Source organism: Mus caroli, unplaced genomic scaffold (assembly GCF_978045245.1).
Source record: "Mus caroli unplaced genomic scaffold, Mus_caroli_1 scaffold_19, whole genome shotgun sequence".
Classification (NCBI taxonomy): domain Eukaryota; kingdom Metazoa; phylum Chordata; class Mammalia; order Rodentia; family Muridae; genus Mus; species Mus caroli.
The window spans coordinates 32,042,422-32,054,808 of record NW_028227274.1 but is presented as its reverse complement, the minus strand read 5'-3'; the positions used below and the strand labels follow the sequence as shown (position 1 = coordinate 32,054,808).

The 12,387-nt window shown below is 42.3% G+C and overlaps 1 protein-coding gene across 4 annotated transcripts in view; it reads left to right on the top strand.

Moving 5' to 3' along the window:
• Nucleotides 1-12,387, top strand: part of Brd8 (bromodomain containing 8) — a 43,961-nt gene that overhangs the window by 588 nt on the left and 30,986 nt on the right. For 3 of the 4 annotated variants that reach the window (XM_021150671.3, XM_021150676.3, XM_021150674.3), the window contains exons 2-9: nt 613-709; nt 5,893-5,962; nt 7,987-8,036; nt 8,214-8,336; nt 9,423-9,503; nt 9,618-9,682; nt 11,453-11,589; nt 12,127-12,345. In XM_021150671.3, the coding sequence (XP_021006330.1) occupies nt 613-709; nt 5,893-5,962; nt 7,987-8,036; nt 8,214-8,336; nt 9,423-9,503; nt 9,618-9,682; nt 11,453-11,589; nt 12,127-12,345 (842 nt within the window). The remainder of the gene's footprint in view (nt 1-612; nt 710-5,892; nt 5,963-7,986; nt 8,037-8,213; nt 8,337-9,422; nt 9,504-9,617; nt 9,683-11,452; nt 11,590-12,126; nt 12,346-12,387) is intronic. The other variant, XM_085833585.1, reaches the window with a different exon arrangement.

Below are 12,387 nucleotides of genomic sequence, written 5' to 3'. Positions count from 1 at the left end.
TTCCCCACGGAACCGCTTTATAGCCAACGGTTAGGGGGCGGGGCCGCATGTAAACAACTTTATGCAAAGTAGTAGGCGGGCAGTCGGAGCCTGTGGCCGCTGGGAATCGTGGGAAATAAGGCTGAGTTCAAACTGAAAGTTTTAGAAGTGTTTTTTTTAAAATGAGAACCTTATTACCTTTTTTTTTTTTTTTTTAACGTAACACTGCCTTTTTTGTTGTTGTTTTTTGGAAGCAGACCACCTTAAAGCCATGGCATTTTAAACACGATGTTCAAAAAATGTGTATTCAATAAAAAATACTGTAGCCAGTAATGGTGATATTTCATTGGAACGGTGAAAAAAAAAATCAAGATTTGTTGATAATAATTGATGGTAGTGGTTCACACTGTTGGAACAAGTTTGGAATGTATTTATTTTGAGAGAGGCTACTATGGTGTGACTGATCCTGGCTGGCCTGGAACTCATGCAGACCAGGCTAGTCTCTGCATCCTGAGAGCCAGGATTACTACTCCACAGTAATCCTGCCTGGGTTGTTATTTTATCTGAGGTGTTTAGCAGTTCTGGGGCTGAGGACTCGCTCAGAGGTTGTTCCTGAGCATTCTTTATTTTCAGAGCACAAGCTGCTGAGTACTGGCCCAACAGAGCCGTGGTCCATCCGAGAGAAGTTGTGTTTGGCATCTTCTGTCATGAGGAGTGGGGATCAGAACTGGTAAGGAATGAAGATACCTGATTTCTTGAGTCATCAGATGTCACTGAGTTTCTTTTTGTGTTTTGTTTGTTTGTTTTTGAAACAAGCTTTCTCTGTGTAACTCTGGTTATCTTAGAATTCACTCTGTGGACTAGGCTGGCCTGAACTCAGAGAATGCCTGCCTCTGCCTTCCTAGTACTGGAATGTGCAATTAAGCTAGCCAGGACTAAGTATTTTTCACCTCAATATATTCCTTTCTTGAGTTTCATTAAGCTTTATGGAGTAGTCAGCTTTACCAAAATACAAATCACATACCTTAAAATAAGCTTACGGAAAGGGAAAATATTGATGGTTTCTTCTATGTTCACAAAGTTGTACAGCCATCCCTCCAATTTAAGAAGTTTCTTTGAAGTAAATCTCTCTGCACTTACCTCTCCCTCTCTTTCTTTCCCTAGATTTGGCTTCCTTTAGGTATAATATGTAGTCTTCTGGGACTAGCTTTTTAGTCTCTTAACATAGCACTCTCTTCGAGGTTTACTCCCATGTAACAGACATTACTAGTTCTTTTCTAGTGTTGGCCGGATAATAGTACAAACCATCCCTTCCATTCCATGGAGATTTAGTTCCAGGACCCTTGAGGGTATAGAAATGGTAGTAGCTCAATTCCTTTACATAAGATACCTCATATTTGCATGTAACCAACACACATCCTCCTGAGTACTCCAGATTATCTCCAGATTACCTAATGCAATGAAATAGCATGTAAGTGGTTTAGGGCAGAAGAACCTGTGGGGTGGTGACACTTTAGCAAACCCCTACCTCCAAAAATATTTTACATTATAATTCATAGTGGTAGCAAAATTACAATTACAAAGTAGCAACAGGAATAATGTTATGGTTGGGAGTCATCATGACTGAGAAACTGTATTAAAGGGAGGCAGAGTTAGGAAGGTTGAGAGCCACTGGTTAGGGAATGTGTCTGTGCAGACACGGCTTTTTGTTTGTTTTTGGATGATTGTAATGTCCAACCTAGGCTGAGGACATCCAAGAATGCACTTCCCCTGACTCTAGACAGTCAGCTACATATTCATTACCTACACTTGGACTTCCACCTTTGGGCAGATGTGAATTGGGTCTTTGTGGACTTTGTCTTCAGTTCCCCAGAGATCTCACCCAAGAAGTGGAGTCTCTGGGTCATGTGGTAGCTCCAGGTTTGTTTTTTTGGTTTGTTTGTTTGCTTGCTTTTTGAGGAACTGCTGAACCATTTGCTTTATTTTTAAAAATTATATATGTTTACTTGTGTGTTGGGTTGGGGGTATGGGTACATGAGTGCAGAATCCCCTGAAAGCCAGAAGAGGACATCAGATCCCCTGGAGTTGCAGGCAGATATGAAATATCTGACTTGACATGGGTTTGTAGAACAGATTTGGGCTCTATGTAAAAGCAATATGTGCTCTTAACCCCTGAGCCATTTCTTTATCCCTCCAAATTGGAGTGGACGTACTAGGGGTGGAACTCAGAATTTGGTGCATGCTGAGTAAAGATTCTACCATCTTTTTTTTTTTTTAAAAGACAGTCTCACTCTGTAGATCCGGCTGGCCTCCAACTCAGAGGTCCTCCTAGCCTGTCTTGTAAGTGCTAGGATTAAAGGCATGTGCCACCATGCTCAGCAAAAAAAAAAAGGCTAGCCCAGGCTGTCTACTGCTTCAGCATATCCCACTAGCTTGTGTCACAAGTTCAGACCTTGTTTGTTTGCTTGCTTGCTTGTTTCTTTCCTTCCTTCCTTCCTTCATTCCTTCATGACAGTGTATTACTATATAGCTGTGACTGTCCTGAAACTCACTATGTAGATATAGATCAGGCTGGCCTTGAACTCAGATCTTCGTGCCTCTGCCTCTTGAGTGCTGAGATTAAAGGTGTGAGCACTATGACTGACTCAAATCTTGATTTCTTTTAACTAAGCTAGCTTCAAACTCCCTATGTAGCCTAGGATGACCTTGAACTCCTGGTCCTGCCTTTACCTCCTGAATACTATGATTACAGGCAGGCCCAGTTTTTGTAGTACAGATCAAACCAAGGTTTCACACAGGCTAGACGGGTACTCGATGGAACTATAGCCCCACCCCTTTAAGTTTCTTTTTCTGCTTTACTATATTTCTTTATTTTTATAGTAGCTATGCTAGTAAGTCATCTCATTACAGATTTTCCTTCATACTTGTTTGTGTAATTGCATGTGTGCATAAGTGTGGGTGGAGGTCAGAAGACAGCTTGCAGGATTTGGTTCTCTTTCCACCTTGTGGGCTCAAAGTCAGATCTTCAAGCTTGGGGACAAGTGTTTTTACCAGCTGAGCCAACTTGCTGCACCTTGGTTTTGTCTTTTTTTTTTTTTTTTTTAAAGATTTATTTATTTATTATATGTAAGTACACTGTAGCTGTCTTCAGACACTCCAGAAGAGGGCGCCAGATCTCGTTACGGATGGTTGTGAGCCACCATGTGGTTGCTGGGATTTGAACTCTGGACCTTCGGAAGAGCAGTCGGGTGCTCTTACCCACTGAGCCATCTCACCAGCCCCGGTTTTGTCTTTTTAAGACAGGATTTGTCTATGCATGTAGTCCAGACTAGCCTAGATCTCAGTGATTTCCCCCTTCTAGCTTTCTGACCTGGAATTACAAATGTGAGCTATCACATCTAGTAGCTTATTGTTTGGGGGCTTTTGTATTTTGTTTCTCTGTGTAGCCCTGGCTGTCCTGGAACTCATTTTGTAGACCAGATTGGCCTCAAACTCATATGATCCACCTGCCTCCCTGAATGCTGGAAATAAAGATGTGTAACAACACTGCCTGGCATTGTTGCATTTCTCTGATCAACTGTGTGTGGGAATGAATTTCTTTCATGTGGTTCCTGGGATCAAACTCAGGTTGGAAGGCTTTAAGAGCAAGCAACTTTACCTGATTTTGGTAGCCCTGACCTGATGCCCTGAATTTTTTTTTTTTTTTCCTCTTTTTTGCAAGAGTTTTTTTTTTTTTTTTTTTTTTTTTGGTTTTTCGAGACAGGGTTTCTCTGCATAGCCCTGGGCAAGAGCATATTTTAAACTGTGTGTGTGTGTGTGTATGTGTGCACACCCACATGCACACACGCATGAGCGCACATTGGATCCCCATGGCGCTGGAGTTACAAACTGTGGCATGCCACCTAATGTGGGTACTGAATTCAGATCCTCTGCAACAGCTTTGCGTTGTCTTAATCACTGAGTGATTGATCGCTCTAAGCCATTTTTGTTCTTAAAACTGTCTGGCTCTATAGTCCTGGCTGGAATTTACCGTGCAGTTGACCTTGACTACTTCCCAATAGAATTACAGACATCCACTACTCTGCCTGGTATTATTTATTTGAAAAGCAGAACCATAATCACATAGGATAGCCTCGTAGGTGCTGTCCTGCCTCAGTTTCTCAAGTTGCTAGGATTATAGGTCTGTACCACCACGACCAGCCTTATAAGCAAATAGTTTCTTTCTGAGACATTTTCATGGGTTGGTTGGTTGTTTGTTTTAAAGACAGGGTCTGAATATGTGGTCTGGTTTAATTTGAACTCACTATTGGCCCAGCCTGGCCCAGAAATCTTAGTGGTTCCTCATTGTGGAACCAGAACTTGTGAATCAAGGATAGCCTTGAATTTGATCCTCCTACCATACCCAGCTCAAATATAAAGAAAAATCTTTAGCTAGTGTGGTGTCACACACGTAAATATTGCCCACTGGAAAGGGGAAGATAAGAGGATCAGGAAATCTAGTGTAGCCTGAGACATTTCCTTTAAAAAGAAAACAAGACCAAAAAAGTAAGCCATAAGCCAGAGATAAAGGTCAATTGGTAATTTACCTAACATCGTCAACCCTCTGGATAAACTAACCTGGATGTCAGCGTGTGTTTCTGGAGTCTTATAGGAGGATGTTGAGGCAGGGGGGTCAGAAGTTCTGGGTCATCCTTAGGTCAGGGCTTGCTTGGATACTTGAGACTCTGACCAAACACAACAAAACACCATTAATTTTAACTATTGAGATGGGCTTATAAATTTCAACACCAGTTAATGTTTTTTCTGCACCTTTTGTCATTATGTGTATAGGTGTTTTTAGACTGGGTCTCACTCTATTGCTCTGACTGACCTAGAACTTGCCTGGTAAGCTAGACTGGCCTTGGGTAATCTTCCTGTTTCTGCCTCCAAGGTGCTGGGATCACAGGTACACATCTTCATACCTGCCCAGCTGTTGTCTGCTTTTAAAAACCATCAAATCTGGTGTGTGTGTGGCTTTTTTTTATCCCTCCCAAATATAGTTGATATTTAACAATTCAAAAAGAAGGCATCACGCCGGGCAGTAGTGGCGCACACCTTTAATCCCAGCACTCGGGAGGCAGAGGCAGGCGGATTTCTGAGTTCGAGGCCAGCCTGGTCTACAGAGTGAGCTCCAGGACAGCCAGGGCTACACAGAGAAACCCTGTCTCAAAAAACCAAAAAAAAAAAAAGTGTTTTAAAGTTTCATAATGAGGCTTAAGAGAGAAAGGGACTACTCAGAAGGAAAATGAGAGCAGGGTGGAGGCTTCTCAAAAACCAGTCCTAAATGAAAGCTATATTAAATATATGAACTGGTTTCTCAAAGGCCATAGAGCCAATTTCAAAAATTAATCCAGGCTGCCATATACTATAGTTTTGTCATATAGTATTTGCCTACCTAGGTGAGGCCCTGGATTCATTTAAAGATTCTATCGTTGCATTTTTACTTATTGTGCGTGTATGTGTATATGCAAACCACTGTGGTGGGGTGGGAGTTAAGAAGTGGTCCTCCTACCCTGTAGCTATAGTAGCTATAGTAGGTATAGAAGATTGTAGGTTCTGGGGGTGGAGTCAGGGCCAGGCTTGGCAGCAAGTGCCTTTCCTTTACCTACTGGGCCATTTCACCAGCCCGAGTTGCTTTGTAAATGGTTGCGTCATTTTCCATCATCCGGTATTCCAGAACTAGAGGTATGGCTGTGGGGGAGCACTTACCTAACATGTTTGTGAACCTCAGGTTTTTATTCCCAGCACTGAAAAGTAGGTAAATAGAGTTAATAATAACGGAAAGGCATTCTAGTACTTTAGTTGTAGTCCTTTATTCTATGTGATCTCTACACTTTGAGCTCGGCGCACCTCAAGGCTTCTCTTATTTTGTAGGGTATCAGTTAGCAGAGCGATCAAGCCCTTTGCAGAACCTGGCCGGCCTCCAGACTGGTTCTCTCAAAAAGTAAGTTATCAATCAGACTTTCTTTTATGCTCATTGGAATATGAAATTGATTCTTTACCAGGTTTTGTCTTGTTGCCTACAAGGTTTTTGGTATCATGAAGGGGAAAAATAACTTACAGTGCTATAGGCTAGGTGTGCTGGTGCATACCTGTAATTTTAGCAGTTGGGAGATAGGTAGGAGCATGTTAGCATGTGCGAGATCAGCCTGGTTTACATGCAGAGTTACAAGCCAACCGGGGCTGTATAACAAAGCCTGGAGGCTCAGTGGTTAAGAGCACCGACTGCTCTTCCAGAGGTCCTGAGTTCAAATCCCAGCAACCACATGGTGACTCACAACCATCTGTAATAGGATCTGATGCCCTCTTCTGGTGTGTCTAAAGACAGCTACAGTGTTATATATATATTAATTATATTAAATAAATAAACCTTTAAAAACAAAAAAGAAAACCAAAAGAAACCATGGCTGTGGGAGTGTGGCTCAGTGGGTAAAGTTTTGGCTGCACAAGCACAGAGACTGAAGTTCAGATCCTTAAACCCACTTAACATACCAAGAAGCCGTGGCAGCCCGCCAGTTATTACACTGGCTGGAACAGAAGCAGTAAGTAATCCTTGGAGCAAGCTGCCTTTCTAGACTAGTCAAAACAATAAGCTCCAGTTTCTTTATGAGACCCTACTTCAAAGAATAAGGTAAAGACTGATTGAGGAAGACTCCCAGATTTCATCTTGGGTGTCCACATGCATGTGCACACACAAGTACCATACTAATGCATGTGTGTGAACATGTGAACACAGTAGGAGCTAAGGAGATGGCTCAGAAGTTAAGAGCACTGAACTCTCTCTGAGGACCCAAGTTCAAATCTCAGTACCCACATAGCAGTTCACAGCTGTCTGCACCTACAGTTTAGGGAATCTGACACTCTTATACATGCAGGCAAAATACGAATGCACATAAAATATTTTTTAACATTTTAATTAATTTTTTAAAAAGTGAAAAAGGACTGGAAAGAAGGCTTAGTGGTTAAGAACACTTAAAAACTCTTCAAAGGACTCGGATTTGGTTCCTAGCACCTGCATCTGGTGGCTTTTAAATAACTCTAGTTTCTGGGAATCCAGTACCTTCTCTGGTCTCTGAGGGCACCTTAAGGCAGATAGCACACATAAATTCATGAAGGCATACATACACAGACATAAATAAAAAATAAGATTTTAAGTGAAAGTATCTTAGTATTTTAAATGTAATAAAGATAAAATTTTAATTTAATAAAAATAAAATATTGGGCTGGTGAGATGGCTCAGTGGGTAAGAGCACCCGACTGTTCTTCCGAAGGTTCGGAGTTCAAATCCCAGCAACCACATGGTGACTCACAACCATCCATAACAGATCTGACTCCCTCTTCTGGAGTGTCTGAAGACAGCTAAAGTGTACTTACATATAATAAATAAATAAATCTTTAAAAAAAAAAAAAAAGTGGAAAAAAAATTTAGAATGGCAAAAAAAAAAAAAAGCCTTTTTTTTTTTTTTTTTTTTTTTTTTTTTTTTTGGTTTCTTAAGACAGGGTTTCTCTGTATGGCCCTGGCCCTGGCTGTCCTGGAACTCAGTCTGTATATCATGCTAGCCTCGAACTCAGAAATCCGACTTCCTCTGCCTCCCAAGTGCTGGGATTAAAGGCGTGTACCACCACTGCCCAGTGCCATTGAAAAAAAAAAAAATTTAGTAGTAGTTTTTTGTGTGTTCGTGTATGGAAGTCAGAGGCTAACTCTCAGCAATCAGTTTCATCCTGAGTTCTGGGAATTGAGTTCAGGTTATTTACCCACTAAGCCACCTTCCCAGCCCCAGACACACAGTGAGTCTCTTTAGAGGTAGGGTTTCACTATGTATCATCCTTTGCCTCTGCTTCCCACCACGGCCAGCTAACAACACAATCATGAATAGATATCCTCACTGAGTCTTATTACTCTTTGTTGAAACTTTGAAAGCTTGGTTCCAAGCTTGCTTATCACATTTTTCTTTCTTTCTTTTATAGCATTGTGCTTCTCAGTATTCTGAGCTCTTGGAGACTACTGAGACTCCAAAGTGAGTATAAACCCAGGTACATCTGTTTGGTCAGGAAGGGTTCACTGTGGAAATATATCTTTCTGGGTGAGAAAGTATAGCAGATGTTATGATTACATGGTAGAAAGGCTCAAAGAATACAAGTGGAAACAAATGTCCTTTTACTTAAATTTGGATTTATTGTTTGATTTTCCACAGACGGAAACGGGGTGAAAAAGGAGAAGTGGTAGAAACTGTTGAAGATGTTATTGTTCGCAAACTGACTGCTGAGAGAGTTGAAGAACTGAAGAAAGTCATAAAGGAGACACAGGAGAGATACAGGTAGTTATGGGGTGATTTGGGAGGGGCGTTGGAAAGACATAAAAAGCTGACTTCTGGTACATACAAGGTTAAGTTGGTGTTGATGAGTGGCAGGGTCTCACTGTATAGTCCTTGCTGGCCTGAACTCTGTCTGTAAACTAAGCTCGGGTCCATCATCCTCTGGTGACGCACGCTTTAATCCTAGCACCTAGGAGGCAGAGGCAGGCGGAGCTCTTAGTTCAAAACTAGCCTGGTCCTCAGTGAGTTCTAGGACAGTCAGGGCTCCCCAGAGAAACCTGTCTTTAAAATACAAGAAAGAGGGCTGGAGAGATGGCTCAGTGTTTAAGAGCACTGACTGCTCTTCCAAAGGCCCTGAGTTCAAATCCCAGCAACCACATGGTGGCTCACAACCATCTGCAATGATAACTGAATCTCGTCTGGGGTGTCTGAAGACAGCTACAGTGTACTTACATATAATAAGTAAATAAATCCTATAAGAAAAGAAAGGGAGGGAGAGGGAGAGATGGGGAGGAGGAAGAGAAGAAGGGAGGGAGGAGGGGAGGGGAGGGGAGGGGAGGGATATAGTTAAAATGCTGGATGCATGGTATGTCTACAGCAGCTACTCAGGAGTTTGAAATGAAACGGTAACTTGAGACCACAAGTACAAAGCTCTGAATGTGGTTTATAGTAGGTGGTGATTAGACAACTCAGTGGCAGCGATGGAAGGGACCCAGGTGGTAGGAGATGGCCTGTGACCTCATGTGCTGTGAAATGTGTCCACCTGTACTTGAATACACACACACACACATAAAGTAATAAAAGAGTATGGTAGCGCTGGGTGTGGTGGTGCATGCCTTTAATCCCAGCACTCAGGAGGCAGAGGCAGGTGGATTTCTGAATTCGAGGCCAGCCTGGTCTACACAGAGAAACCCTGTCTTGAAAAACAAAACAACAACAAAAAAAGAGTATGGTAGCTCATGCCTGTAATCCCAACATTAAGTTTGAGCCCAGCTTGAGCTATAGAGGAAGACCCTGTCTCAACAACCCAGAAACTTAAGAACTAAGAAATTGTGACGAGAACTACTGTCTGCCTCTTTGTTTCTATAGGCGTCTGAAAAGAGATGCAGAACTAATCCAAGCTGGGCACATGGACAGCAGACTGGACGAGCTCTGCAATGACATTGCAATGTAGGTTCCATTTGTGCTCTGCCAGTGTGTCCGAACACTTTTTTATAAGTGTGTTGTGAACTATGGAGAGGAGCTCGAGCTGGCTGACATAGCTCAATTCTTTTCCTTTTTTAGGAAAAAGAAATTGGAAGAGGAAGAGGCTGAAGTAAAAAGGAAGGCCACCGATGCTGCGTACCAGGGTAAGCTGAGTTTCGTGCTTCTGTTAGCATTGACCATGTGGTTCTGCATGCTAATGACAGTGACTGTGTAGTTAGAGGAGTGTGATGGCCACTGCTCTATGGAGAGTTAGCTGCCGATTGTTTTCTAATGTACAGTCCACAGTTGTGTTGACTTGCAGCATTTATCATGTCCCTCCCCTTCTTTTTTTCCCTCAAAACATTATTCTTTTTGTTTTTCTGCTAAGGATTGAGCTGAGGGCCTTGTGCATGCCTGCTAAAATTAGACCTCCAGGTAGCAATAAATAAACAAGCTTTCACAAGGATCAGCGCCTACCCCATCAGAGTTCTTTCATCTTTTGTATTTTCCAGTCACTAATTTTTGTCATGTCCCATGATTTCCCAGTCGTAGACCGTGGATCAAGCCCAGTATCTTAGGCTCCTGACTTATCTGCTAAACTGTAAGGCAGTTAAAACTTTTCCTCTTCTCTCTAAAGTTTGAGTGATTTTGAATCTCTGGAGCAAACTGGCAGTGAACAGGAAAAATGTACAGATTTATTGTGTGCATATGCATAGAAGTCTCATAAAATAAGGTGTCTGGGTAAAGAATGGAGCCCAGTAGTAAACCCTTGCTTAGCATGCATGAGTCTTAGTCTCTAGCATAACAAACAACTACAGAGAAAAAAATCATTCCTGTTATCTCTTTTCTACCAGAATAAACCATCCTTTATGTTCAAGAAGAAATACTTCGAAAAATGAGGTCTCTCGTACTCCCTAGGTCTCTGATTTACTTGTAGGACTCACAAGCTTGATAATGGCAGACTGAATATAATTTAAGGTTTTACTTATTTATTTATTTTTATTCTCTTCATATATTTATTTTTTGAGTACTCCCACCCCTATCCCCAAGATAGGGTTTCTCTGTGTAGCCCTGGCAGTCACTTTGTAGACCAGGCTGGCCTCCAACTCCAATGAGCCTCTGCATCTCTAGTGCTGGGATTAAATGTGTGCCCCACCACCAACACCCAGGTTTTTTTTTTTTCCTTCAATTTTTTTTTCTACATTTGCTTGTTTAGAAGTGGAGACATGGATACATGTCACATGGTGGATATGTATAGACCAAAGAACAAGCTGTGAAAGTCCATTTTCTCCTCTCACCAGATTGGTCCCAGAAATTGACCTTAGATCATCCAGCAAGAACCATCTTATTAACCTTAATTAAGGTTCTAGAGCTCAGAGGCCAATAAAAAAGGTCAGCCGTGAAGTGAGCCAAGTGCGGAGGTATACATTGTTATTGCTAGCATTGGGAAGGCTGAGGCAGGAAGATCTCTGTGAGCCAGTCCAGTTTATGTAGTGGGTTTCAGGCCAGCTAGGGCTACATTGTGAGAGACACCACCCACCCCCACCCCCACGCCCTCCTGTAATCCCAGAATTTGGAATTGGAATCAAAAGGAGGATGGGATCAAGAGTTCATCTTGGGTGGTGAGGTAGGAGGGAAACATGGGTGTTAGCAACTGTAAGACAGACTACATGGTGAGAACCAGTGAGGCCTTCTCCTCTTTCTAAAAGCAGATTCTTAAGTTGCTGCAGAAGATGTTGAGATGTAAACCATGTGCTACAGCAAGGACCTTTGAAGTAGTTAAGTAGTTAATTTGTTTAATGTGAGGATTGCCCTGAGTTTGAAAAACTAAACTAAAAAGTAGTAATAAAATTTCTAATCTCTGCTTCAGGGTATAACAGTGGCTGGTTTCACTTATTTAACCCTGAAGATTTCATCTGTTGCTTCTGTTGTAGCTCGACAAGCAGTGAAAACGCCTCCGCGCCGGTTACCGACTGTGATGGTCCGCTCTCCTGTAGACTCTGCCTCCCCAGGAGGCGATTACCCACTTGGAGACTTGACTCCAACCACTATGGAAGAGGCTACCTCTGGGGTAAGTGTATTTGTATTTATTGAAATTGATTTGTGAAGGGACAATAAGCCAGCAGAGAGCTGAATAATAGGAAAGCACACTTTTTGCCTAGAAGCAACTCTTGGCCTAAGCACTGAAGACTTAGTTTCTTACACACGCTTCTGCTGTAAGGATGACCAAAGACTTAGTTTTTTACACACGCTTCTGCTGTAAGGATGGACCAAAGGTGCTCTGACTGTTGAGGGATAGCGAAAAGACTGTGTGGATTATCTGTCAATGTATTTAGTCTTATAAAGTTACTGCTGAAGAAAGAGACCATTTCTTTATAAATATAATAGCCATGGTGTTTAAGGAGTTAGAAAATAGCAGCTTGGACAGAATGATTGGGTTGTGGGTTAGAGTGAGTGGAAGAGAAAATACTATGGGAAGGAAGTGTAGATGGTTTCTGGTTATTTCCATTCAGAACTAATAAAATAATAGACACACTAACCCAGCCAGGTTAGTAGGGGACCTTCCATAGTTTGAAAAGTCAGATAAAGGTTCTCTGTTGTCTCTTAGGTAACCCCTGGGACTTTGCCGAGTACCCCAGTCACCTCGTTTCCTGGGATTCCTGACACCCTTCCTCCAGGCTCTGCACCCTTAGAAGCCCCCATGACCCCAATAACAGATGATTCACCCCAGAAAAAGATGCTTGGACAGAAAGCAACTCCACCCCCCTCCCCTCTGCTGTCAGAGCTCTTGAAGAAGGGCAGCCTCCTGCCTACTAGCCCCAGACTGGTATGGAGACTTCTGTGGGTGTTTGAGAGCTGTGGTGATTTA